The 27,646-nt window shown below is 37.5% G+C and overlaps 1 protein-coding gene across 3 annotated transcripts in view; it reads right to left on the reverse strand.

Annotated features, from left to right (window-relative positions):
• Positions 1–27,646, reverse strand: part of LOC105327399 (rho GTPase-activating protein 7) — a 67,254-nt gene that overhangs the window by 1,668 nt on the left and 37,940 nt on the right. For all 3 annotated transcript variants that reach the window (XM_066076045.1, XM_066076046.1, XM_066076047.1), the window contains 11 exons: positions 12,034–12,105; positions 11,020–11,101; positions 6,571–6,631; positions 3,847–5,044; positions 2,584–2,866; positions 1,977–2,395; positions 1,649–1,774; positions 1,115–1,443; positions 617–933; positions 315–440; positions 28–204 (listed from right to left, as the gene is read on the reverse strand). In XM_066076045.1, the coding sequence (XP_065932117.1) occupies positions 28–204; positions 315–440; positions 617–933; positions 1,115–1,443; positions 1,649–1,774; positions 1,977–2,395; positions 2,584–2,866; positions 3,847–5,044; positions 6,571–6,631; positions 11,020–11,101; positions 12,034–12,105 (3,190 nt within the window). The remainder of the gene's footprint in view (positions 1–27; positions 205–314; positions 441–616; positions 934–1,114; positions 1,444–1,648; positions 1,775–1,976; positions 2,396–2,583; positions 2,867–3,846; positions 5,045–6,570; positions 6,632–11,019; positions 11,102–12,033; positions 12,106–27,646) is intronic.

Below are 27,646 nucleotides of genomic sequence, written 5' to 3' on the forward strand. Positions count from 1 at the left end.
ACAGGTGAGTCAATTACATGTAGTTACCTCATGTCAATGCGACTGATGTGAGTGACCCTAGATTTCCCCGATCCACAGGGTTCAATAAGGTAGTGAGAGGCCAGAACCACCCCTTGTATGGCCCCGTTCAGCTCAGCCTCAGGGTGCTCGATTGAGGTGGACACCAGAGCACATGTGCCTTTGGGAAGGTCTTTTCTCCAGGATCTGAAATATGGATGAACACCATGATAGAACTGACAGTTCAATAACACATACGCAGTCATGCACATAACTCATTGATTCTCTATACATAAACAAAATACACTCTCTTTTACCTGAGAACACAGAAGTCCCTTGCAGGATGGGGAGCCATGGAGCTCTGAGTGTACTGGAACACCTCTGTCTGAGAATCCAGTTTCTCTATGGACCTCCACTTAACCAGATCCTCATCCCAGACATGCCTGTAAATAAAAACACAAGAAATTGACATATAGCATTCAGAGAAGAAAAAAATATGATTGCTAGCAAATAAACAAAAACTTCACATACACCATTCAGAGAAAATAAACTTAAATGCAATATTAAATTTCATCAAAATAAAATTTGTTTTTAATAAAAGCATGCATGAAACACTAACCTCTCATCTTTGACACATTCTAATGCTGCAAAGGGTGGACCATCCACTTCCGTAGAGCACCTCCACAATCGCAGTAGATGGCCGTCCGTCACCTTCTTGTAGGACAGATCAACGTCCGTGGGGACAGAGCTGACCGAGACCCATCCCTTGAACTTGTCTCTGGACTCCTTCAAAAGTCCCTGGATGGCAGTGTCCACAAAGTTGTGGTACGCCAGCTGGTCGTCTTCCGAGGATCGCCTGTTGAATTCCTCCAACGGAACAGGGTCTCCTTGCTCAATGTAGGAAAATCTACACTTGCTCATCATTGTTGTAGGAATCTGTGAGAAAGAAAAAAAATCTGTTACTCATACTCCATAATTGCATTTATAAGACATGTGTATTCCAGCATCAAAAGTCAAAGGATGACTATTCATATAGTTTGTAGGCACTTCCATTAAAAAGTTTTTATCAACAGTTTTTTTTAAAAGTTGACAATTTATACAGTATTCGAGTGCTTACATTAAAGAGTTTCTTGCATTCCTGAACCAAAGTAGTCAGGCACTCATGAGCAGCCTTCTGTTCCTGAAGTTCTCGGGCGTCCGGTACACCCAGGTTCTTCCTCGGCCTTCGCGGACTCGGGCTCTGAGTCACGCTCTTCGTCCCACTCATGTTGAACAGCGAAGGGGCGAAGCAGACGGCCAGATTACTGGCGGTCATCTGGTGATCGTCCGCCTGCGTCGAAATATCGTAGAGGAAGAAGAGGAGGGACTGGAGCACTTCGCGGTTCTCGTCTGGGAGGAGGACCACTGCGGACTGTAGGGCCTCCAGACGCTGCTCACTGGGCAAGTCTACAGACACACACATATCATAATGAAGTTTAATTGAAAATGTTTTTAATTTATCATTAAAAGTGTGTTGAATTTTAAAAAAATTTAAATATTTTATTACTCAGTTTTTTTTAGTAGGGGTAGAAATCATAAACAAATGTTTTTGATTGTATGTTATTAGAGTTATCAATTTTTTTTTAAATTGAAGAAGAATTTGGGAACTTACAGATGAAGATATTGATGAAGACTTCTGAGAGCTTGTTTGTCAACAAGCACTCTGGTAGTTCACGAAAGTATTGCTTCAACAAATCTGCCACATCATAAGCCTGAAGTTCTTGGAAGTTCACTAACTCTATAATAAAAAAACAGCAACCATGAAAGTTTCATTGGAGTTATCTCTCTTTGGTCATATTTCTAAATAATAATTTAATAAAGTCTGCCCCGTAGATATTACCCTTTTAATTATCACAAAAGCCAAGTTTAACACTTTATCTAATATCTTGATACTTTGTATTTAGGATGTAATTCCTCCATCATTAACTCAGCCCACTGACCTGGATTAGCCTCTACTTCATTCTTCAGTTTCTGGATTCTGGTCCTTACTCCAGACTTCCTAAATATTCCTACAGCATCTTTGGCCGTTTTCCTGAGATATCGCATGGCACTCAGCATGCACTGGGGCAGGGGCTGTCCAGTCCTCTGTAAGGTGACCAGGAGGGGGACACCAAACACATTGCGGTCATTGTAGTTTGGAGTCTTGTGGCGCTTCATGAATCCAGGCATGCTCCAGTTCCATCCGGAGCGGTTGGGTGAGTATTTTTCTATAAGGCCAGTCAAGCGGCACAGGGAGAGTTTTTGTAGCACCATGAGTTGACACACTGACAGACTACTGATGTGAGTATTACGTCCACTCACACTGGGCCTATGAGATTTCTGGAAGCTATGCCAGCGGATTCTCTGTCGCCGTCTGTCACTGCAAGATAAATCAGAAAATTTAGATACCAAACCTTTGAATTTATTTTCAAATAAAAACTTCTTATACTAGAATTCATTGAATTTTTTACTTATATTTTTCTAATCCCTCAAACTAATGAAATTTTTAAAAATGAAAAAATCTTGGTCTTTTGTACGTTTTTTAATACAAACTACATCAGTTTGTACCTGGGAGCACGAGTGAGGGAGGATCCAACACCGGAGTCTCGTCTTTCCCGCCCCTCAATGTTCTCCGTGGAGTCGTCATGTGACAGTTCGCCCGTGGTGATGTCGTGGTCGCTGGTATCGGGCGATGAGTTGGTTCGACTCGTGACATCCTGGTCATCATTCCCGTTGAGACTGTCGTCGGTCTCGAGAGCACTCAGGTTCTTCAGATCGGACAGATGGCTTTCATCGTCGTCAGACTTGTTTACTGTTGAATTGAGAGAAGAGGAAGGGGGCTCGACTATTTCTGGAACAAAAACAACACAACTCTTTAAAATTCTTTTTTTCTTTATCGCAGAGTCACTCTCACAAGAAAATTCAAAATTGTAGGATCTAATTCACCGCTCAGTATAAACACACCAAATGACTTTCAGTAATGATCCTATACAATCACAGGATTTTGCCGATATCAGATAACTTTTTTTTATTCCTCGAAGAATTTTAAATTACATGTTCTATTCAGAAGAGATTGACGGGAGAGTCTTGTGTGTATTACGACTTTATTAGACAAGATAACAGGTCTCTATGCAGGCTTGATACAACTTGCTGTTGATTTGTATAATACATCTGGGAGTGAAATGAATGGATGTCATTAAATATTGAATGTCTACAGTCCTCTCTAACTATTACGTGGGGGCACAAGGTATATAGCACTCATGCAGTCATCCATTTAATGAGAACAGGGGCCTCTAATTACAATGCCTCTCTTTCATGACTGTCACATAACGAGATTTTACATGAATGAAGTTTTTGCATGTATCAAGAAGTCTATTGATATGGTTGTACACATTTACATTGAGATTAAAAATAAAGTAAAAAAAAAGGTAATAAAAAAAAACATGGAAAGCAAGAAATCATAATTATACATCCTTAAACTAAACAAAAAAGTAAAGAAAAAATAAAACTGTTTGACTTTAAAATGTCCGATTCAAAACCATGCTTATACGGTTATTATTCTTTGATTATTTCATACAACAAAATTTCAATTATTTCAACAGTAACAAAACCATTGATACATGCTCATAGCTCACATCTTATACTTTTGCAGGGTTTTATAATGTAAATAATCCTAAAATGAAGAAATAATCATCAGTGAACTAAAACAGTGCAGAAATAACAAAAAAAGAATCAAAGGATCTTACAAATCAAAGGCCTCATAGAGCCAGCGCAGAAAAAAACTTCAGTTTTATTTTTTTGTTCGCCAAAACAAAGGAAAATAATTCTTACCTGCATCTTCTCCATAGATGGCTTTGTTGAGCACATTAATGTCCTCAAACACTTTGCTGAGAATCATGTCCAGTTCGTGTTGGGCACTTTCCAAGTCCTCCTCTGGCTCCACATTGTCATACACACTCATTCTGTTGGAATCCAGCCTTGGACCCGCAGATCCGCGCCTTTTGACCGAGGCAGCGCTAATGGCTGCATCATCCTTCCTATCACTACCCAAACTAAAACTGCCGGTCCTGGCGTTAACTCCATGCCCTCCCTCCACTTCCATGTACCCAGTGGACAACACTTTGGGAAATGTGCCCGGCTTGTGGTCATCTGGAAGCTTGAAAGATACTGACGGAGAATTGTCGGCAGGAAAGAGTTCAGAGTTACTAGTATTTTTCCATGCTAGATTGGGTTTTCTGAGATGTGTGTGACCTGAGAGTGGGGAGTTGGAGGGGGCTTTCACTGAGGAATGAATTGAGGAGGAGAGGGAGGACTGACTTGTCTCCTCCAGAGCCTTCAAGGCAGAGTTCAGAGCACTATTGGAATCGGTGATCTCCTGAACAGAGACCAATGACTTCTGAGGAACACTCGGTTCACTGGCGTAATTTGTAGCACTGTCTGACCACGGTTCTGCTGTTGGAACACTTCTGTTGTCTTCCGCCACTTCTGCTGTTGGCAGCGATGGAGGATACTCACTTGAAGGACTCAACTCCTTACAGTTCAAATGCTTAATCTTTGCTTGCATTCCGTCTGTGTCCATTATCACAGGTCCACTGATTTCCACATTGCCATTATTTCTCGGAATCCTTCGCGTTTTCTGGCTTTTAAAACTCTCCAGTCTCTTCAAAAAGTTCTTTGCTCCTTTGATCCTTTCACTGGCAGCCCTGCGGAGTCTAGGACTCAGGGCTATGGTGGAAGGATTTAGATGATCCTGAGGAATGGAGGTTTTGGCTCCGAAGTAATCGTCACTAGCCACGCCTTTTTCGTGATGCATCTTTGAGTCTAGCACAGGGCTATCTCCTGTTTCACTGCTAGAATTCTGATCGGTCAGCAGACTGTCGTTGCTTGAGCTCGATTTGACTGTCGGCGACAAGGGCTGTCCGTCTGAGGAAGGGCTGCCTAGGTCCTTACGAGACCACCGCCGGATGTTGTGTTGATATTTCCATTTGTCGCTCAGAGCGCATTGATCTTCATCATCAGATTCATCTCCCTGTGCAAAGTGAAAAGAAATAATTAAATTGTGACACACTTCAAAGGCATTTTTCTTTCATTTCATTAAAAAAAAAATTGATCTAACAGTAAATGCTTGGTTGCTTACATCCCTAGCTATCAGATGATAAATTTTTCTTCATGACAAAATGATACCTATTTTTAATTTGATGCATGTTAGAGCCTTAGATAAAAAATAAAAAATTCAGCAAACTTATAATGTAGTCGGTCCTTAATACATTGATTTTACACACAGATAAATCGCAGTAAAGGAAGATAGGCTTTGACCCGCTGGCAATGATCAGTTCACAAATATTGAACAACATACACGCTGAGAAAGGATCAGAGTCCATACAAACCTATTCACTATATAATAATTTGCAGCTTTATCCTCAAATGATACTCAAACAAGGAAATCATAAATGTATTCAAAGCACTTCAGACGGCTAAACACTAGATGTCACTGTATAACGGTCCTATTGTTTCAGATTATCTCCCTCACCTAAACTGATGGAAAACCTTCAACAAAGACCTGCTTTTATTGGTGAGGGATAGCCAATGTTTATTATAAACAGGGGCTGCAAAACTCTCCTTATACGGCTTATAATAGGTTATCTACCACAAGTCACTAGCAGATCAGACCAACGACTTCTCCCCACTCTTCTGGACATTAGTAGCTACTGGCATTTCTTTTCACACGCTGGTCAGCAAATTGTCAATACACAGTGTCATCCTGTCACTTGCATATAGATAAATACTCCTCCAAAATCGACATCAGTTGTCTCAATCAACAACTTTGGTATACACAAATAACTGTCAACTCATTCACTATATATATGGCTATATATATATACATGTAACATTTCTCAATTCATGTCTATATTTGGGACAGACAATTCTTTCCCTAACAGCTGTCTCCCTCTCTCTTCTTTCTCTTCTAGCGGTCTTAATTCTACAATGTAGGTCACTTGCAGATTTATATTTCGTCCCGCCTTATTACCAGCTTATTCGAGCGGAGACAGGACTATCCCTCTTTATATACATTTTAATATCTCTCTCCTCGACACGATTATCGAGATTCATATTTTGCCAGATATTTCCTATTGGTGACAAGTACATGGTAGATTTAACTGTGTAAATACAAGTCTTTTTCAATTCTTCATGGAGGTTAGTGTTATGCACAGAGACAATTTAACAACATAATAAGGGTCTAAACGTATTAAATACCTTGACAGCCCATCTGATTTCTTTAATATTTAGATATAGGCTTATGAAAAATATTTTTGAGAATCAAGTTACCGAAAAATATTGGAGGGATTGGGAAGTTCACAATACAAAAAAATTTGAAATATACGCTATCACGAAAAACAAGCATCATCAATTAAACCGATTATAGTTGTGTGGTGTCTTCCAGATTAAAATGTATATATGCATGTTTGTTAAGAATGTATGTTCCCTTATTAAAATCCACTTCACTCCCTATAGTGTCTGAGCTGTAGATCGAGGTATTTGGTGAAATATACATACCAGTTTTTTGGCTGGGGTTCCGATTCTCATGACAGCACATTTATTAAGGGTGCTGAGTCGCCTGAAAATAAAAACACAGAATTCAATCAGAACCAAGACCTCCGCAAACACAGACACAAGGAACATTCTTTTCGTGGGTTAATTGATAAAACTTTCTCTCCAAGTGTAATAGCACACAAGTATGTGTGTTTGTGCAGGGATGACAATGCTACACGACCAAAAAATTATAAGTACAATGTCCACAAGTACAACATGTATATGATTCACTCGCTCATGTAATTTCCTTCTTGTTTTTCCCTATATGCGTTGAAATTTTATATATAAAATAATGAATTTCCGAAACACAAAATATAGTACATGTATTACAAAAAGCAGAAAGGGTTATCCCAGATTATAAACTGTACATTTATATTATAAATTACCTCTGCAGCTTTTTTCTAAATTTTTCAATAATCATCCTTGCTTTTCAAAATCCCAATAAAAAATTAATGCACATCCATGACATCTTTCAACTTTTATTCCATGTATCTAATATCACAATCACTACTTCATAATAACCACATGTAGCAATGATACACGTCTAGGTGCAAGCTGTGAATCCATTATTAGAGTAAACCTAGGTCTCTATTCAAACAAACTCCTCAGAGGGAACAATTATGTCCCCTGAACCCCCTAGAGTTCCAGGCTCTCTCTGATTGGGCAATTAATAACTGTGACAGGTGAAATTGGTGATTGCCTAATTAGGTGACTTTCAAACTGATGCCTTTGATTAAGCCTATTAGCATGAACTGTGTCATTTCATAATCAGCTTGGACACCTGAGTGCAAGTTGACCAGCACCTTAGGGGCTGTATACTTAATCCTACTTAATACATGACTTCCTAATATCTGCAGAGAAAATCTAACAGTAACTGGACATCAGCTTAAAAATGCCCTCCAGAAACACAGCAACACCAGACTATGGGGTCATTACAGCACATACCAAGGAAAAATTAATTCCACTCTGGAGTTACTGTTTGGTACAAGATAATTAAGGCAGGGTAATTAATAATGAAGTTTGATATGTGACACTTTCTGTGTGTAAGATGGCTATAAATCTCACAGAACTTGATAAATCACCAGTTAGTAGACTCAGGAATTGATAATTATACCCATAGATTCATGTATAGATAGAGACTACTGTTGTCTAATTGTTATTTAATGGGCACTGGAGATTAGGGCACAACAAAGATATACATGTATATAAATGTTCACAGGTATCATCATGGCATCTCTTGGACTTGACAAAGCCCATAAATGAAAGACTTATCCCCCCTTTGGGAAATTTAAGAAACAAGTAATTACATGCAGAGAAACATGAGAGAATACAATGATTCAGAGTTAAATCATATATATCTACATTCAAGAAGAGGCTACTGACCAGGGGGCCACACCTGTTATAGCCCAGCATGAGATATATTTCCAGTTTATTGAAAGCTGGATTCTACAACAATGGAGGTGACTGGCCTCTTAGATTCAATTTGTCACATCTCTCTTCTGTCTCCCTCAGAATTACTTCTATGTAAGAGTCAGCTAGGGCAGTCAACTGTATTCGTTGAGCCCAAATTCACCATAAAATCAACTCTGCAGAGATTAATTCTTGCATATATTTTACAGCTTTAAATGCTATAAATACATTTTAATACGAACAACTGTTGTTGTAACAGTATGCCCATTATGCAGCCTTCAGCCATTTTCCACGCATTTAAAACCTTATAAAATCAATTCTGTGCACTCATCCTTTCATGTACAATTTGCTTCATGTACAAGTCAATAAATCTGCTAAATGAAATCCTTTGATGTACAATCAGCCCATTTAATCGGTCTGCCCACTCTAAACTTTTCAACTTTCTCAGTAATTTCACAAACAACAGCCAAGTCATGAGTGTTGATATTAATTTGTAATGACAAGTGCTATATCAGAGCTTTTGATCAACAAACTGCGATTGATTTTCCTTTTACTGTGAGGATGAAATTTTTACCAAGTAAAGCATGACACATCATACCGCCACATGCATTACATTCAACAGATTGAATAGTACTCACCTAATCACACACCTCTTCCATAATTAATGAAGCTCAACTGCCTGCACCAGACATTTCACATTTAGTATTTATGTACTACAGAGAGCTTGGGACTAAATAGCCTTGTAACACAGAGTCAGAGCACTTCACTGCATTATAGCTATATATTACAAAAGTTCATGCCCCCGGACAGCAACATCTTGGACCCCCACGTTTTCTGTGGCATCTGTGACCAACAAGAAGTCTACTATGTAAATATAAATGTATCCTAGGCCTGTGCCACGTGAATATGTCAGCACACTGCTAGATCATCAATGTTTTCTAAATTCCCTACCATACTCCCTTCTAATTATCTAAATATGTCCCCAAAGAAGGTTTGAAATCATTTGAACCACTGCCTACCTGTTTAAATGAAACTTTCTCCAGCAAACAGATGCCAATGACTCCCAGATCAAATGTGTAATGTCTATATCAATGGTGACCAAGTGCTAATATCATATTAAGATCATTCACCTTACGTTTTTTTTTCCACTGTCTCTGTGGCTATATATTACTTCCAACATAAATCAACATTTCTGAATATGTATATCAGGATGATGTCAAAGCCTGAATATATAAGGCTCATGAATTATGTATTCTAATTTTCTCTGTGTATTTCTTTTCTTGCAGTCTTGCTGGTTTTCACAACACCCAACGCAAACACACTAACCAGGGCTAATATATCTAAAAACCTCCTAAGAAATTCCTCCAGATAAGTTTAATTGGAATTTTCACATTTTCAAATCGACCTCTGTAAACAACCATTTGTGTCCCGTTTATTCAAATATCCTTCAATCACGTCCTATAATTATAGCCGAAAAGAATCTGCATATATTGAAAAGAGTCCTTAGAGATTGTACTTGGCGACTTCGCACAGCATCTACACAAAAAAATGATGTTTGTCACACAATCCAGAAATACAATACAGATCTCGGCAGTCCTAGTCCGTACCATGCCAAACGATCCCTCCCTATTTGTGTGCCGAGTATTCTGCGTGCAGAGGCATACACTTAGAATCTACATGTAAAGAAGCGGACCCATTCACGAGGAAAAACTAAATCACCCACTGATGAAACAGAAGAACGGAAGACGTGGTACGATACAATGTCGCGAAGACTTAATACCCGATTGTGACAAGCATGGCAGTACCTCGATCGGCTACAATGCCTTGGTGCCAAACTGGTGTTGGGTCAAAAAGAAGGGCTAATCCCGATTCAATCTGATTGGGTATATCTGTGTATTAATCTTAAAATCATTTGACCTGACTGACATGTACCTTTGTGCCTATATGACCCATTAAGTTCCTTGGGTAGACAAAGTGATCCTATCTAATAATGGAACAAGGAGCAACTTTAAAAGAGAAAGCTATAAATGTACCCTCTCCTTTTTGTCAGGAAATTTAACTTGTTGACATTGTTTTCGTTTGGGACAAAAAAACCAATACACTCTCGATAATTCAATGTCTAATAAGAGTTCCCCAAAATATTCATTGCAAAATGTCCCCTGTCAAATCTAAGGCAATCAAATGTCATTATTGTTTTTAATCTTTAAAAAGGTCTGTCACTTTCAAAAGATCAAACCATAAAAAATCCCTGCTTGTGTATATGAACACCTATTGGTGGCAATATTTAATGCGTAACTGAAGTAATGTGATGAATAGCCTCGGCACTAATTAAATAGCACCTCAACGAATGCCTCAAATACACTCAATATTAAAGATATACCCTACTGAAACGTCACAAGATGATAAGAGCATGAAAATATTAAAAGCTCTTGATGATCAGCTTGACCCGAAATATTTATTTTGTCCCATGAACAACAGGTGTGACAAAAGCGGGGCAGATTGATGTAAAGAACACCTATGTTGTGAGAGATATAGAGTGTTTACTGGCCGAGTTACTGTCAAAAACAAGGTCTAGCTGCGTCAAACGTATCAACTAATCACAAACAACAACCTTAACCAATATCAGTGACTGATGGAGGAGATTTTATTTGTCCTTTTCTTTTTCTCTCTCCCCTTCAAAATGAAATAACAAGAAAACCCTGATTCTGCCTCTATTTTAGTGAGCAATATCTGAGATATGTTGCATAATAATGTTTTATATAAACACAGGGAATCATGTCTCTAGATCATTCCAAGAATGATTAACGATTCATGACTACTGACATTATGTCTATTCTTTTTTGAAACCAACACGTTTTGATTTTTGGAAAAATCCCCAGTGATGCATGCATTTCTGACTGAGATTTCCCAGATGTATCAAGGGTGTGAATCTGGAGATGTAGTTTTTTAGAGCTCAGTTTACATTGTGTAAGATTGAGGTCAGGAGGTTGAATTGTGCCTTACCTGACCAATGGCTGCATAGAATCCCTGTCCAAGAAATCATGGTCTTTTTCTACACTAGTGATGTCAATAGGAAACTGGCAATCTAAAAAAATCAAAATTACGATGTTTCAATTTTGTTGTTAACAGCTAATGAAAAAACCTTGTGAAATTTTTAGTTTCGGTTTTCAAACCTCAGAAAACCAAAACTGACAGCAGACATCAACATTTGGGTTGCTAGCACATCAAGCAAAGAGAACTATTGTTCACTGCTGTGATGTCAAACTGTTAGGAGGGGGTGTGATAGAATTCTCCCGATACTGGGTGTTCTGTCATGAAGTCAAACATTCAGAGGACCTGAAAGGCTGTCAAATGCAACACCGATACTTGTGTAGGGAGGGACGCTTAATTTGGCCTAATCCCTTGCCCGTCTTTGAAACCCGAGTTTCTCTGGAGAAGAAACGGCAGATGGGCAACTTGGGACTGGGAAACAAGGAAGGTGTTCATACATACGTGCTCTCTCTCATATAAAGGGCTCATTCTTATCTTAAACATGTAATGGAGAAGACCCATACAGAGTGCAATGGCTACGTTAGGAGTGCTCTGACAGGATAAAACTGTCAAAGACAAATACGCTAATACACCTTGGAAAGGTCCTTATTTTCGTATCGCCTACCTCTGAATGTTTCACTTGTTTGTTCTAGCCATATCACATAGCTGTTTATCTGTACGATTTTTGAACACGGACCCACAAAAGGATACAATCAAATTCATTTCAAATTGTATGTTCAAATGACCATACAGGAAATGTGACCCCAGGGTCATGGCTTTCCTTTCAGGGGACTAATCTGGACAGGAAATTCCTACAGCTAACATTCATTTAATGGTGTTTACACAGGGTTTAGTGAAATACCCCCAAGTGGAGCTGGGAGGGGGCAAGCAGTTTAAACTCCTCCAACTTTCCATTTTAAGAAATTGTGCTTCATATGTAATTAGCTGTCACATGCTATAATTAGCAATGCCAGTGTATATACATACCATCATACATCTGCGCATACTGAGGAAATCCAGCCTCTTTCAACCACCTGCATGCTTCAACAGCCTCGATTTCTACAAAAAGGAAACGTATACATCTTATAAATCAGAAAATAAACAATCATTTAAGAGTTTATTTGTCTCCCTTGTAAACATTAACCAATAATTTAACTGTTTCCTTTTCCTTCTTGTGATTTTTCATGAAGAGGATTTAGATGAAAAAAAAAACCTAAAGAAATAAACACACACAAAAAAACCCAATAAAGTTTCCTTTATAATTTTGTTATTTTCATTTTGAAAATTCAAAAGTGCAACTGCATTCAGTTCTGCTAAATAAGCAAAGACAGCCAAAGAAAAATGTGCTCCAATACGTAACCGAATTCTGATATTTTAGCAACCCGACTATGCCAACAAAATGCATATAATTCCCGGGTACCATTATCAGATACGATTGAAACGTGATTAAAGAAAGTTGGTCAGCGAAAATCAAACCCCAGATATCTGGGCTCAATTTTTGATACATAACTGTGAAACTCCCCATTTACAAGTTCCAATCAAGGCTGTCAGTTATCATATACAAACGGTGGAATAATTCCTCATTTTACTGGTCTTGACGTAATCTGTCAAATTTGGGAGCCACTTGCATTGATACAGTGTATCATGGTCTTTGGCTATCATATCTAATATGTTGACAATCTTTGTAACGATTTGTATGGAGCCCGTGATTTTTGGAATGAATTCACTTGGCTGGGGACTTCAAACCAAGGCACAACTTTACGTCTGAGCTGACCCCACTTTTATTTCCGATTTGCTATCATTTTTTTTTTTGCTCCCTGTCAAACAAATATGCATTCTTCATTAAAACGCACTTATTGGGATGCTTTAAGATAACAGAGTATTTTAAATTCTCGAGGTTTGAAAGGAGGACATAATTCATTATTGATCAATAAACTAATTCACATCCACTTCAAAACAAACTCGCATGCATATAATTATTCAAAATTTGATTTGCAAGAGATAGAAACAATCTGTGAATATATATCTACATTGCCAATCAAAAAATTAATTTCCTCTTCAAATTAGTTTGATGTTCTACATGTTTTTACACCTAATCCACTCTTCAACACTTGAAACTTTTTTAATTACAGACGGCCGACACAAATCTATGCTTAAAGGATTTAGCACGCTCTACAATTAATTCACCTACAATGCACCAAATGGCACGGAAGGAAATTTCAAACATTTGATGTAATATATATACAGATATTTTTTAGATCTGTATATATTACATAAATATGTTTAACATGGTTTACCGTAGGCTTATTATCCCTCAGATATTTGGAATGATTTTTAACAAAACATTCTGAGAATTACAAACTTCATGAACATGACTTTGGGGTTAACTCAACAACCCCAAATATATAATTGTTTAATTTTGAAAAATAAATCAATCACAAAGTTTAAATTTCTTTTTCATTAAAAATAAAAGTTTTCGAAACTTTCTCTAATTAAAAAATGAGAAAACTATCTTTCAAGGTATGCACAACTGAATCTTACCAAGTGCTTTAATTTCCATTGATTTTTTACCAATACATGAATTTAGGCACGTTCTCTTAGCGGTCTTGTTGGGACCAGCGTTTACAAGTTGTTCTTTCTCTGCACAGGTCAGTTTCTGATGAACACAGTCAGACAAAAGTCGAATAGCTGTCATCCTAGTTAGCTCCATTATAATGAATGACTTGACAAAAATCTCTTAATACAAAAAGCCCCGAATCCAATGCCACATTCAATTCACTGTCCCCGACAATGAAAGGGGGTAAAAACTTCCCATAGTCCATGAGAGATCTAGCTTCTCCGGGGTCTTGTCACAGAATAAACGTTCTCTCTCTGTCTCCCTCTCATCAAGAGTGCCCCTATATTAAAGCACGTACAATACCTGTATATAGCGTTCTTTGGATCGCAGGGTTTACTTATTGATTTGGGATTTTTTTCTCTCTCTCACTCTTCTACCTGTGACCTAACATGAGAGTTCAAATATCCTTGGCAAATATCACCACTTAAAAAACTAATCTGTGAGGCCAAAAAACAAGTCACAGAAATCGGTCTTTCTCAGTGTGCCGTCTCTTCTTGTCAAAGTTCTGCCGACTGTCAGAAAAATCCTGAGGAGTTCCTGATGGCGGGGCCAGGGAAATACACGCCACACAGCATTGATAACATTGTATGATATATCCCATGTAATAAAACTCGGGCTTTATTCAAATTTCAAATTAAGATTCAACTGTGTTTGACATCAAAGAGCATTTCAAACAAATAAGGACGGCATTAACCATTCCTACCTTGAGCCCACTATAGGGCCAATACCAAACATTTATCAATTCAGGCCAAAGGTCAACAATTTCTTGTTTCTACCTAGAGTGCTTGAGTAAATGTATGCTAGCCAAGGAGATAAGGCGATATTTAGCATAAACAGCGTGGTCAAACATCATTTGATTCCCAACAAACTTAAGATATTGCTTTCTCTCTCCCTTTTTTTTATTCCCATACTTAGCAAACATAGCTTTTCATGTTAGATTTTTTTTATTAGCATTTTACATTCTTTAATGATTCAGGAATTTATCTATTATAAAACATATTTGTTTTAGACTTCTTTATTTATCTAGCATTCAAAACTAAAATTGTAAAAAGCTAAATGTTGATAATGACCAAAAAAACCACCCCACTACGCTACAGCACACTCAAAAATTTATCTTGCACTTTAGCTGTGTCAGAAATCACAACCTTATATTTGCCCTGCCTTGAGAGATAAAACAACCGGACTACTTAGGACAAACATTGGCCCCACCCACTTATCTGCTAAATTCGGGCCAAAATTTAAGCCAACAGTCATGTTCAAACACTGACCGCTATTTTGTACACATCTGTATTGTCCCTCCCACCACAGGACTTACAGAAAGGCGTCATTGCTTTCTGAGAGCAAATATTTTGTGGCAATACAACACTGAGCCCCGCTTAGCCATAGCTCTCTGCAGCTTACACTATAGTGAGAACTCATAAGTGTAAGAAACTTCAATTAAGTGGCATCATTTAGTAATCCACTTCTTCTCCTGCACTTGGGCGTTGTCACTGCAGTTGCAGACTTTTCTCCACCCATGCAGTGTAAAATATCAGAGATCCAAACAGCATTCAACAAATTTCCCATGCTTGCTTTCTTTATCTAAGATTTGGACAGCTGATAACAATTTTTTGAGCCAGGACACACATCAAATCTGCAGTGCAGAGTTAATTTCTCGTTCAAGAGCACATAAGAGGAAAACAATAGATTAGACATATCACAGAACAGATTGGGTAGAGACATGCGTGCACTTTGACCACAGAAAAATGACAAAGTGTTGAGTCAGCCCCCACCAAAGGAATCGGGGACACTATAACATGAGCATGTAAATCATTAGGAGTTCAATTTTGGGTTTTGTTTTGGGGTAGATCTCGACAATAAAACACTCTGACCTGCCAGGGCTTTGTTGACTGTGCCCTTCATTTCAATGAAGAATCTTCAAATACAATCATGTCACTTTAACAGCTGAATTCCAATACACTTGGCAATGATATCTGCTGAAAAATTTGTCCTTTCATGCAAAAAATTGATCGCCTTTCTTGGTTTTTTTTTTTCGCAATTCAGGAAAAGATGGGAAAATTGAATTTCGATCATTAGATGATTTCATTAAATTGATCCAACGATCCTTTTCTCTGGGTTGGCTTCTCTTTTCTTCAGTCACAAGCTTCTGATAATTACGAGACACAAAGCATTGGGAGGAAAACAGCCAACATATTCAATAAAATAATCTCTGCATTCAAGAATTTTTTTTTCTCATTTGTACACTAGCTGAATACTTTCCGAGCTCAATGCAGGTAGAAGAATATGTTGGAAGAAAGTTTAAGTCAACAATAAATCCTAACTTCTGGCACTGTTATTAGCCGAGCAGTCTACGAAGGGGGTAGTGTATACTGGAAAATAATTTACTACCCTTAATTCACACCCAAATATATCAATTTATCTGTATTGACATAAAAAAGCGGCATTTATTACTTGCTTGAGACTTGTTTCATCACTGTGAGCCAGATTCTCAAATGTACATAAAAAACAGAACTGCTTAGAAAAGTTCATTCTAGACTGGAGTTTGACAGGCTGTCATTCAGAGTGCAGAGAAAAAAGAGAATCTTTATACCATCCATTATGAAGCAATACTTTATCCAAAGTACATGATATAAATCTCTTTGCAGCACAAAGGTTAATTGCTTAATTCAAGATTAAACAAGATTAGAGACTGTTAAAACATGCAGCCATGTTCACAAGTCTCTGTTGCATCATCTATCAGCCTTATACCTGGCTGTTACAACACTGCTTCACCTAGGTGTTACCCAATAAACAGGTACACATGACATCTCCTAAAGAAATAATCAATTTTTATTAAAAAACCCACCATTATACATCTTCTGGTGAGAGAAAAAAAAACTCAATTTCATTTTATCTTTGCCTGAAGAAGATCAGGTTTCCTTTTACCAATATCAGCCTTGATCTGTTTACTGGGGTCTCACCCCCCGAGATCCCACCTATCAAGATGCCAGTTGTCATTGTCCACTGACCCTTGATGACCACATCTGTTCCCCCATTTACAGACTTCGCACACAATGACCAGAAACTGTCTATACAGATTATAACGTTCACACAGCTTGTCAATGGGAGCACCTCCCCGACCCATCACTTTTCTGTATAATTAATATACCTTCCAAAGAACTGTGATATACTTTCAAAAAAACTTACCCACTTGCTCTTGTGAATTGTTATAACTATCCCTGTTGCTCACGTAGGACGATTTCCATTGTTTGGGGATGTAACCAGGGTGGTATTGTTGCTGCCAGTATGAAACAACTTTCCAAGTCTGGAGAAATGTTTGTGACGGATAAACAAGCGGCATCAATTTCTTGGCCCTTTTGCTTTTCTCTGATTTACAACTCCAGCAATTCAAAGATTTCCAGAGCATCGGCATTTTTTTTTGAGCAGCAGCTTGTCTAAACAGAACATTAGAGAGAATGTTCCAATGTTCCTGAAATCATAGATGTCTCTCTGGTTTCCCCATATGATTGCATAATCTAATTAAAGCACATGGCACATCATGGCTCTTCCGCTTAGATCCTATTCATAGAAAGCACATTCAGGAAATGAAACTGCGATGGGAAAAATCAAGCCGATTTCACTAAACACTTGTAAATTAGTCTCTCTCTCAAGTTTCTGAACTATTTAACCACTGGCTGGAAGAATAACCAGCCAAATGGTTTTCATTTGACAGGATCTGCAATTGAAAATCACTCAGCAAAGTGCTTTTTCTTCTGTAGCCGGCATAACACTCTTTCCACCTGTTTTTTTCCTTGGACCATTGAGTCTTTCCACACAATGAGAAGAAACATGCAACACCCTGCTCATCTCTCTGAAATCAATAATCCTTGTTTATAAAATCCTGATGGGACTGATCAATATCTGCGATGCTGTCAGCTTTACTCCGCTGTAATTAAATGCAAGAAACCAATGTCACAACTGTCCACTTTAATCGGATTTCAACTGAACATGATTTCCCCGGCTTTGCGAAATGGAGACAAAAGTATATCCTGATAAGTAGCTGTTTTTTCCTCTTGGTCTCTATCTGATCACATTAATAGGTTTACGGCACACCACTTTCTCCAAGGCAGCCTTTTACAGAAATGTCCCGTGCTTTGCAGCAGAGAGGCATCAGGGGCAGTGAACCAGCAACCCACAGAGCTAATGATGGCTCTTAGCAGGAAACCAACATTGGCCAGTTTTTTTCTTTTCTCAAATTCCCCCGATCTTTCTAACTTTTGAAAGTGGCTAAAGGTGGGGGCTGTTGACTGGGAAAAGCCATAAAGTCAAAATAAAATATCTATTACCCTGTTATCATCTGTTCAGGTTCTTATGTAAGCTGACCTGGTCAACTGACTTTCCCTGGCATAGAGAGTATCATTGACTTAGCGATAATGGCATGTTTAAGATACAGTTGTTGGCTGTGAGTCCCCACGTTCACTTTACTCAGGGGAACGGAGACTACATTTATGTTAATGAATAGGGGAAATCAATTGATCTTATCAACAGGGTTCATTTAACTGCAGTCTCCTACAGTCCTTTCGTGTGTCTCAGATAAAGCAATAAAACCCCAGGACGGTTAACACTTATTTACTGGATCCCAGGGATCAAACAAGGAATACTATTGTGCCTTTTATTATTATTTACTAACACCATCATACAAATTAGGCCAAAACAGCTCATATTTTTTGCTAACTATGTCATATAGAAGATAAAATAAGAGGGCATCATCTCCAGCTGTGAGTTGTTAAAACCATTTTTATGGTCAGTGAATGACATGACCATATTTCATCTTTATGTTTTTTTTAGTTTTCTTCATAGACTACAAAAAAATGTATACTGGTACTAAAGAATGTATTGGTCAATGTAGAAAGCCTAAACAAAAGATCAGATGGAATTTCATAATCAAAGTGAACAAGCATAATTAGATATACTGAATTCCAACATTGATCCTGTCGATCTTGTCCATTAAAAGCAAATATTCATTTGACACCACTTGGCACTTGTTTTGACCCACAAAAAATGATAAAAAAAACAACTATGAAAGAAGCTATTTATAACAAGCTTTTTAAGCACTTAGGCATCTCCATAAAGTTTTGGGAACTGGTCATTTAGGACAGCCAGCGTTACAGAGGTTTCCTGATTTGTGTGGTGTAACTGACAGTCATCAGTTTAAAGAGGGCCGGGTTAATTTACAGACAGTCTAGCGAGATCTCCCTTCTTCATAAACTGGATGACCTAAGTCTGCTGCAGGTTCTCTATAAATCAAGAGTCGGCAGGGATGAACAACCAGGAAACCGGCCCTAAATGGTAACAGGGGCCCCCAGGATATCCCCACAACATGTATGTTTACAACTACAAAGGTGTGGGCTGGGGCAGGATGGGTGATATCATAATATCTACAAATTATTATGACACTAAAGGTCCTTCAGTCGCAAAATCAATTTACTCAGTTTCAAGATATCGCCCTTCAGTGAATCTATGATACTAATAAAACTCAGCATGAAAGCAAGACACATTAAAACCTATCTTTCCTTAGTAGAAACAAAGGACTGAATTGGACTCGGGGTAAATATTATGATTGCATGAATTTTCAAACTCTTTCATATGTGTTCGAGGACACAAATATCTGTTGTTTGACCCTAGAAGTAGGCTTTAAAAACAGAGGTTTCTGAGTGGACAGAGTGTGGAGTGACTAAAAACAAATAAACACTTCAATCTGCCAATTCTCCAGCAACAAAGGAGGAGACAATATCAAATAAAGCACTCAGAGGAGAATAAACGCCTCAATTCTCCAAGATCACAGATAAAATTGGACACTCTTTTTTTCTCTGAACTCTCATCCATAAAGGAAGGAAACCATGAATAAAACTTGTAAACATCTTTCGACAAAAACAACTTCTAAGTGAAAGAAGTCAATGATCTTTTATATATAAAAAATAAGGGAAGAAAAAGATTAAGACTGGATATTTCATTGACTGCAGATGGCTGTTCAAATCCCCCTGAAATTTTTAAAAACGTTCAACCAGATTAAGCACATCAGCTTTTGAGAAAAAATTATGAGATGCAGAACAAAGGAACTGCTGAACTTGGGGGCTAATCAAGCAAGTTTATGAATGTTGTCAGACCATATGTTATCAAGAGTAACAAAAACAAGGAAAGAAAATTTCCTTGTTGTTTCATAACAGTGTTTAATACATGACAGATGTAGAAAACACCCCCTTTAATGTAACCAAAGCAAAGTCCAATGGAAATTGCAATTAATGCCTTTATTTCCAAATTACTCGTATTAGGATGTGAATTATGAGTTTATTACATCTAATGACAGTGTAACTTGCTAGAGATAATGATCAGTATTGTAACTCAGAGAATGCAAACTAGACCCATTTAACTATGCTTCTAAATGGATAAATAAAGAAATTACGGAATAACCTCCAACCTGTAAGGGGTTTACCACAATAACAAGGTTGAGCAATAGAGCTTGTGACGGATTGAATCGGATTGATTTTCAGTGATATTACATGCACGCTATTGAAAACTAAATTTCTTGCCAGATGGTCTTGAGGATTATGTGGTGACCCCCAGTCTGATATCATCAAATTCTTGTATGAATTTTTCCCTCGTTACACAACTGGTTCAAGTGTTGACTTAACCTTTCAGGAAATCAATTATAGAAATCAATCCCTTATACATTTCTCCATCATAGAAAACCCCACTGAAATAATACCAAAAATTGATTTTTATTTTTTTTTTGAAAAGCCCACATCATTTGGTCCCCTTCAAGTTTTAGAATATCTGATAAAGTAACATTTAAAATGAATCTGAGAAACTCTTGCAAAAAAAACCCAACAGATGTCTGCAATAAAACTGTTTCAATTTTTTGTAACTTGATATTCATAGAGAAAAACATTTGCTTATGATTTTATGCAAAAGTTGATAAAAAGCTGATTTCTTAAAGCAACATCACACCCACTTAGCACAAAGGACAAAAGGTCCAAACTAATTAGCATTTTTATGACAAAATCTCCATTTTCTTGTGAAGGACTTTAAGCATCAAAGAAAAGAGGTTATAAAAAAAAGCTGTGTCACGCTCCTGGACAAATAGCTCACATTTAAAACAGCACAAAAAAATTGTTAAATGGAATGAAAACCTCCATTACTCTTCCAAGACCACCAAGGGACCAGAAACTAGTGAAAGGAAGAAGACTTCAAACTGATACCAGATCCCCTCCTTAGATTCCCTAGAACAAAGGAAATTGTCAATCCAAAAATCTAATCTTTCTTCCCCATTTCTATTTTGAATTGAAGAGTGAAGCAATGAACCAGAGGTGTTCAATGGTATATTGATGTAAAAATTGAGACGTTCTTCTAGTACGGATGCATTTAGGGCACTATTTGTGAAAACTGTTTTCCGTTGCTAGTGCTTGATATTTTTCAGTGACATTCTATCATACATGGTTTCAAGTGCTGGTTAAGAGTGAAGATCATACTTTGATGACACACGCCTTTATTATTTCCGCAATTATGTTCATCTACAAGCATTACAATTGTGTTTGAAAAAATCCCCATATAAGTTATGAAACAAGAATCGATTGTACTGTACTTTGCACAAAATTCAAATTCTGCCCCTTAAATATCATTAATATGATCCATCAAACTGAATTTTTAAAAACAAATTACTTCACAGCTTTTGTACCAGGAGTTGGTGGTTTCCCAAATTCCCTTATTACATAAAATACCTTCCCTGTGGAGGAAAGATTTACCTCCCTTGAACATACTACTCAGAATAAAAAAATCTTATAAAAAATTCAGTACAATTGTTTTCTTCCTATTGTCACCCCCTAAAAAAGTGTCCGTTTACATCCAAGAAGTTTAAAGCATATGGTAATCTCTGAATTTCAACAGAAGGACGGCGAAGGTGAGGATTTATCATGTATGTCGAAAAGTCCTTGATAGCATGTTATATGAAACTGAAATATGTATCTTGTAGGTCTGTAATGAATTGTGTGCCACGGTGGTTGACACACCTAAGTAATTAAACCAACCTTGCAGAAAAGAATTCTTCTTCCACGGTGTCACAGTGCTCTAAATTGAACAAATCCACCTTATTTCATTCAACATGTCCATCTTTGATTATTTTTTTGGCCTCAGCCTAACTACTTGGGCCATCAATCACATTACTGAATAGATTTGACACACAGCAAGTGTTTGATGTTTACTGGTGTTCCACACCAACAGAGGCACAAATATTTATCAAGAACATTAAAAATACATTTTGGAAAATTATATACTCGTAAAACCACTAAATGCTACGTCCTTCACATGCAAAAATGTGCCAAGTAACTCGTTGCTAATAAAAAACTTTATTTACATTGTTCACAAAGAATATATGTCAAACAATCTGTTCAATTACTTTATGAAAGTGCTATTTTGGAAGCGTATACCTCCAATTTGTTTTGGAAAAGAATGCATAAAACACACACAATTGTCATAATCAAACAACTCGCCTAGATATAGGCCGTAGTCAATCATCTGGCCAACTTATCTACTCATTACATGACCAGGCCAACATACCTTATCCTGGGGAATGTTTTACAGACACAAGTTGTGTATTTCTGGATAATACCTCCCCTCCCCACCCTGGGCTTCCATAATTAAAATGGGGGACTTACCGCACAGAGTCTTCAGGGCTACATCCACGGCCCGTCTGATGGTTTCTTCGTCCATAACACACTCCTCGGACAATACTTAATCACCCATTATTTCACGTCCAGTTGACACATAAAGTGTGACTACTCATCCCCATAAAACAAACAAGGGAAGATAATTCTGCTGTGACTACTACTAAATACACAAGGCATGAAAAAGTACATCCCCTGACATAGATATATGTATATCAAACGATTTCTGTCGAAGCTCCGGAAAAAATACTAGTATTCAACAGGAAGTTTTTAAATCATCCCCGTTCTTTGTTTTATAGATCCTAATTAGTAATCACTGGGATAAAGAGATAACACCCAGAAAGGTTTAACAGCTGGAGTGTTACAGGCACTGCGCTGGTGACACAAAATGAAGTAACACCCCATAAAAACTCTCACTCCATCCACTGGCGGAACAGCTGTCGCTAAAAACGTGCCCTGATGAAATCAAGGATATAACAAAGGAATAAAACAAATATCCCAAAAGTTTACATCACTCATCAGGCCCAGGAAAAATTCTGTGCCAGTTCACCCACTTAGAATTAGCCCACAGATGAAATAATGTCCCACATGCTAAGTAAGAGAAAAAGGTCCCCTTGGTATAAACATCAAAGTGAAACAGTAAACGTGAAGGGGAAAACTTTCATCCTTCAATGAACACCATTCATTCAGAAGAGAAAACTACCATATCACATTATTTAAATGATGGGAGTTGTACGCTATATGTAGAATATGATTACAAAATCAGCATACATTCACTATCAAATGAGCTGTCAGTCGCACTGTTCAAAATCACCCTGCACATTTTTGCTTATGATTGGCATCCATTCATTTAGAGTCTATTCAAAGTGATCAAAGCAAGTGAACACAGTTCTATTGAACAGTGAAAAGACCAATTGAAACTTATGTACTTTTATTTGGTCAACAAATCTCCTCAATTCATATCATATTCTTTACAGTTCTATATTTTTAAAGCCGATATATGTATATATAGTTCCATTTCGCCCAGTGTATTTGAACCACGCAAAGTAATTCTTTAGGCAAATAACAGAAGGTTAAATACGGCGATACAAGATAAGACTACATGATCATCACTTACTAAAGGATTTTGAAGAGTTTCTTCCCATTTAGTGCCTGTATTCTTGTAATCTCAACTGATCACACACCATTTCAGAACAGATCTCACAAGTAGACAATTGGGATCACTTCGAAAATCCCCCAAGACAGGTGCTATGTGCATTTCCCAGCACACCTGGATGCAGTGCATTTAGAGTCTTACACAGGTAAGCTGTATCATTCTGACCAGTTCCTGTCACCTTTACCTGGCTTTACCTGGCCAGGTGCCACATTCCCATAATGCCCACAGACAATTAAGACAGTTCATCAGTGACTGGCCATAAAATCTTCTCTTTATTTTCTGTCCAAACTGTGCTCCCACTATGGTATCAAATTTAAACCTAATTCGGTGTTATATCATCAAGGTCACAGAGACTCACCCAATTCAATTAGGGCTTTTCTATGGTGGATCCTCAATTTGTTTTGCCAAGATGACCCATGAAGATTAACTTTTTATCAATTTAATCACATTACAGGATTGACCAAAGCAAATTGTAAAATTGAGCTGGCACCTCTCTCTATTTGTCTAGGGGGGCAACATTGTACGTACCATTTATTCTACTTATATTTCAGTCTACTACAAATTGTCCACATGGGCAATGTTTAAAATAAATAATAAGAAATTAATGACTTCTAAATCTTCTTAAGTTAAAAATGTGTATTTAGCTGGCAGTAGCTACAGTAATATTCAAACAATACTAGAATTACAGATACAGTAATATTCAAGCCAAAAAAAAAATAGAAAACTAAGTATAGTATCAGTTTTATAAATTCACCTGAATACCTAACAGGAGTTGGTAGAAATATTTGCAGATAACATCTGATACTTTTTGGAGGGAGCTTGAATGAAATGTATATCACAATGGCATTTCGAATTTGAATGGTACAAGCACATGGAATTACACACCTAAAGAATGTCCATTTAGGGTTGTTACCAGGTGAAATTTCATACTGAAAAACAATCTCTTTTTTAAGGATCGACAGATTCAGTTCACATTACTGGGGGTGCCTACAGATAAACCACATTTTGAGACACAAGAAGGAGACACTGAATATATCACAGAATCAGGAAAAGTAAGAAACGGCCATGACATTTTAAATTTCAAGCAGCGCACACCCTTGCATACATACAGTATTTGGGGAGAAATCCTCAGTTAACCCTTCACATTGCCATAGAGATGCTTCCATGGTTTTAATACATGTCCTTCCCCTGAAATTTGCTGGGCTGGTCAGGCAAGTACAAAAAAGAGATTATGGCAGAGACATTAAAAAAGAGAGCTGATGAAAGGAGGGACAAAATTTATTGGTTCCCCCCCTGTGATCTAATTGAAAAAAGAATCGCAATTTATGTCCATTTGTAGGGGACTTGCATCCTTACACCTGTTGAGACGCAGAGGGTCACATTCTAAGACACCATCCGTGATCTCAAATCTTACCTTACACCCTGCAATTAGTAAACTTTAAAAAAGATTCCATTTCAACTTAATGGGGACACATATTGAAACACTGCTGGGTGCTAGATCTTACAGCACTCTCCAGAATTTTACACTGTTCTGGTAAAAGGGCATCCTTGGCGGTCTTTGATCCATGAATTCAAAATAATGAAAAAAGATGGAAATCTAGTAGAGCCATAATAAAGATAATATATCATCTTAAAATGTCCATTTACTTTCTGTACGTATCATATATAAGTTTGGTCATCTTGATTTTACTCCCCTTGGTGATCTAGCACCTTCAGTAAAAATTGTCAAGAATTTAGAAATGTTTCAATAATATATGTACATGTATAGAGTTTTTAATAGTGATATACTGTGAGCCAATGCGATGTTACCACTCCATTTATTTTTTCATTCCCCACATGTTTTCTCTTCAAATGAAGCAGAAATCCAATCTTATTTGTGGAAGACACAAGCTGGAAGTGAGGATCAAGTGCTGGGAGCTATCTATTTAGACACGACAATGAACACAGTTCAATATCTTCACTGCTAGTGCCTTGCTATTAAGTCCGCCTCCTTAAATTACTTTCACACTTGCGGAAAGTTTTATCAATCTTAAGAAAATAATATAAAGCATCATATATTGCATGTATTTTAATGTTGGATGAGAGAGAGCAGAGCAGGTACAAACAGGTGTATACCACCCCCCCCCCCCCCCATTCACCTCCAAACTTCTACCCCCCCCCCCCCTTCCCACTCATTTATAGGCAGTTTTTTCATTGGAGCCACTCAGCCAGACCAGTTCGGTTTACCACAGTAAACAACACAGCCTAATGTAATCAATTAGGGTTCATATGGTTAATCTGCTTTGTAGCCACTGTGTTTGTCAGAGAATTCCACCGAAATTTTTGTCAATTTTCCTGCATTAAGTATAATGGGCCGAGAGTGCAACCAGAACATGTGAAATGTCATCGGGAATGCTATGGAAACATAACACTGAGGTGAATGATATTTCACTTTTTTTAATGTCATATGACCAAAACAATAAAGAATTTCAGAAGGGCTCATTTTCCCCAAGGTTAACCACAAAGTCATATTAAATTCTTCTGAATGCATGTATTAGATTAACCCATCTGACTCACAGAGGAAGAAATACATGTAATAAATTGAGCAAACAATGTGCACTCATCTCTACACAATCATAAAATAATGCCTTGTTACACTGAAACTTCAAAGCCAACTGTTACTATTAAGTCTTGCTGTAATGTTATGCTTAGAATTGCAATTAACACTGTGCACTTTTATCGATATACACTTCTGATAGTCCTTATCTATTAATTGTGGGAGGAATTTATCAGTGGAGCATTCCATATATTATCTACAGTCTTCCCCTCATCTTATAGAGCCTTACATAACAAAGCCCTAATATGTGGGAACTTATCATTGCATTCCTGAATTTTTCATTATGGCTTCCCTTCTTTGCTGGGCTTTTAGAATTGAGGAGACCATCTTGTTTCTATTCACAAGATACTTGACCCATAACTATTTTGTGTCTTTAAAGTGGTCAATAAACTAATTTATACGGGCAGGATAAACACTAAAAGAGCTGTATATAAAACATAATGGCTCCATATCTAGACCCGACTTCCTAAAGCCTCCGCACAATGTTGCTGATAGCTGGCACTATCTTTACAAATTGTGGTGGTCAAACACTCATATTTTTTCCTTAGACACACAAACGCATTAAAAAGTCAGGCTTTCTCTCCAGAATATTTATAGCGCTGTAAATTCAGCCAATTTTCATACCTTTTGGAATGTTGGTCCAAAAAGAGAAATATTAGGTGGCCCAAAATTGCCAGGATTTTACACGGGCGGCCTGATAACGCAAACCATTTCTGGAATGCTTTCCAAACATTAGTTTTTTAAACTAAAAGCACACACTTGAATTATAATCACCAAACTCCCCATTGTTTTCTGTTCCTTTTTAGGTAACAAAGTTCTCTCTACTTCATTTGATATCTAAAATCTAATCTGGGTGGAGCTTTTTGTTTTGGACTTAACAGCAAATTAAGCATCAATTAATCATACAAAACCATTTAAAATTCCGCCACAAAACGAAATACGCCTCTATGAATATTCACAAACAATACCTGCAATCTTTCTGTTCCGTTGCAAACCTAAGAGCTCCTCTAGACTGGTGCGCCTAAATCCTTGAATTTTTTCACTGAAACTTCTTGTCCACTTGTAGTTTCCACATGCCATATTGTTCACGAATGGTATTGGATTACCCAATTGCACTAAGTCTTGTAATTGGAGAGCAGCTAAATGCTGTAATGTAGCCCATTTTAACTAATTTTCATTATAACTATATCCTTGATGATGAAAACGTAACTGACCCGGTCAAACTTTCAATTGTCCGCATGGAAAATTCTCCCAGTTTACCGAAGTGTGTAATCATAATAGGGCCTAAATAAGATCGGAGACACACATATTCACCACTCTCCATCACTTAATCAAGTCCCCAGTATGAGAAACCACCTGTTACAAATTACCTCTCCAAATCAACTCTGCAGCAATAAAACAGTCTAATAGTCTGTCCGACACCAAACAACAGATGTAGTGATTGAGAGGATGTAAAGGATTCCTGCCTGTTTCTGCAGCAACTAGCTATACCAGCCCTCTCAATGGTCAAGACATCTTCAGAACAGGAACTG

Source organism: Magallana gigas, chromosome 2 (genome assembly GCF_963853765.1).
Source record: "Magallana gigas chromosome 2, xbMagGiga1.1, whole genome shotgun sequence".
NCBI lineage: Eukaryota > Metazoa > Mollusca > Bivalvia > Ostreida > Ostreidae > Magallana > Magallana gigas.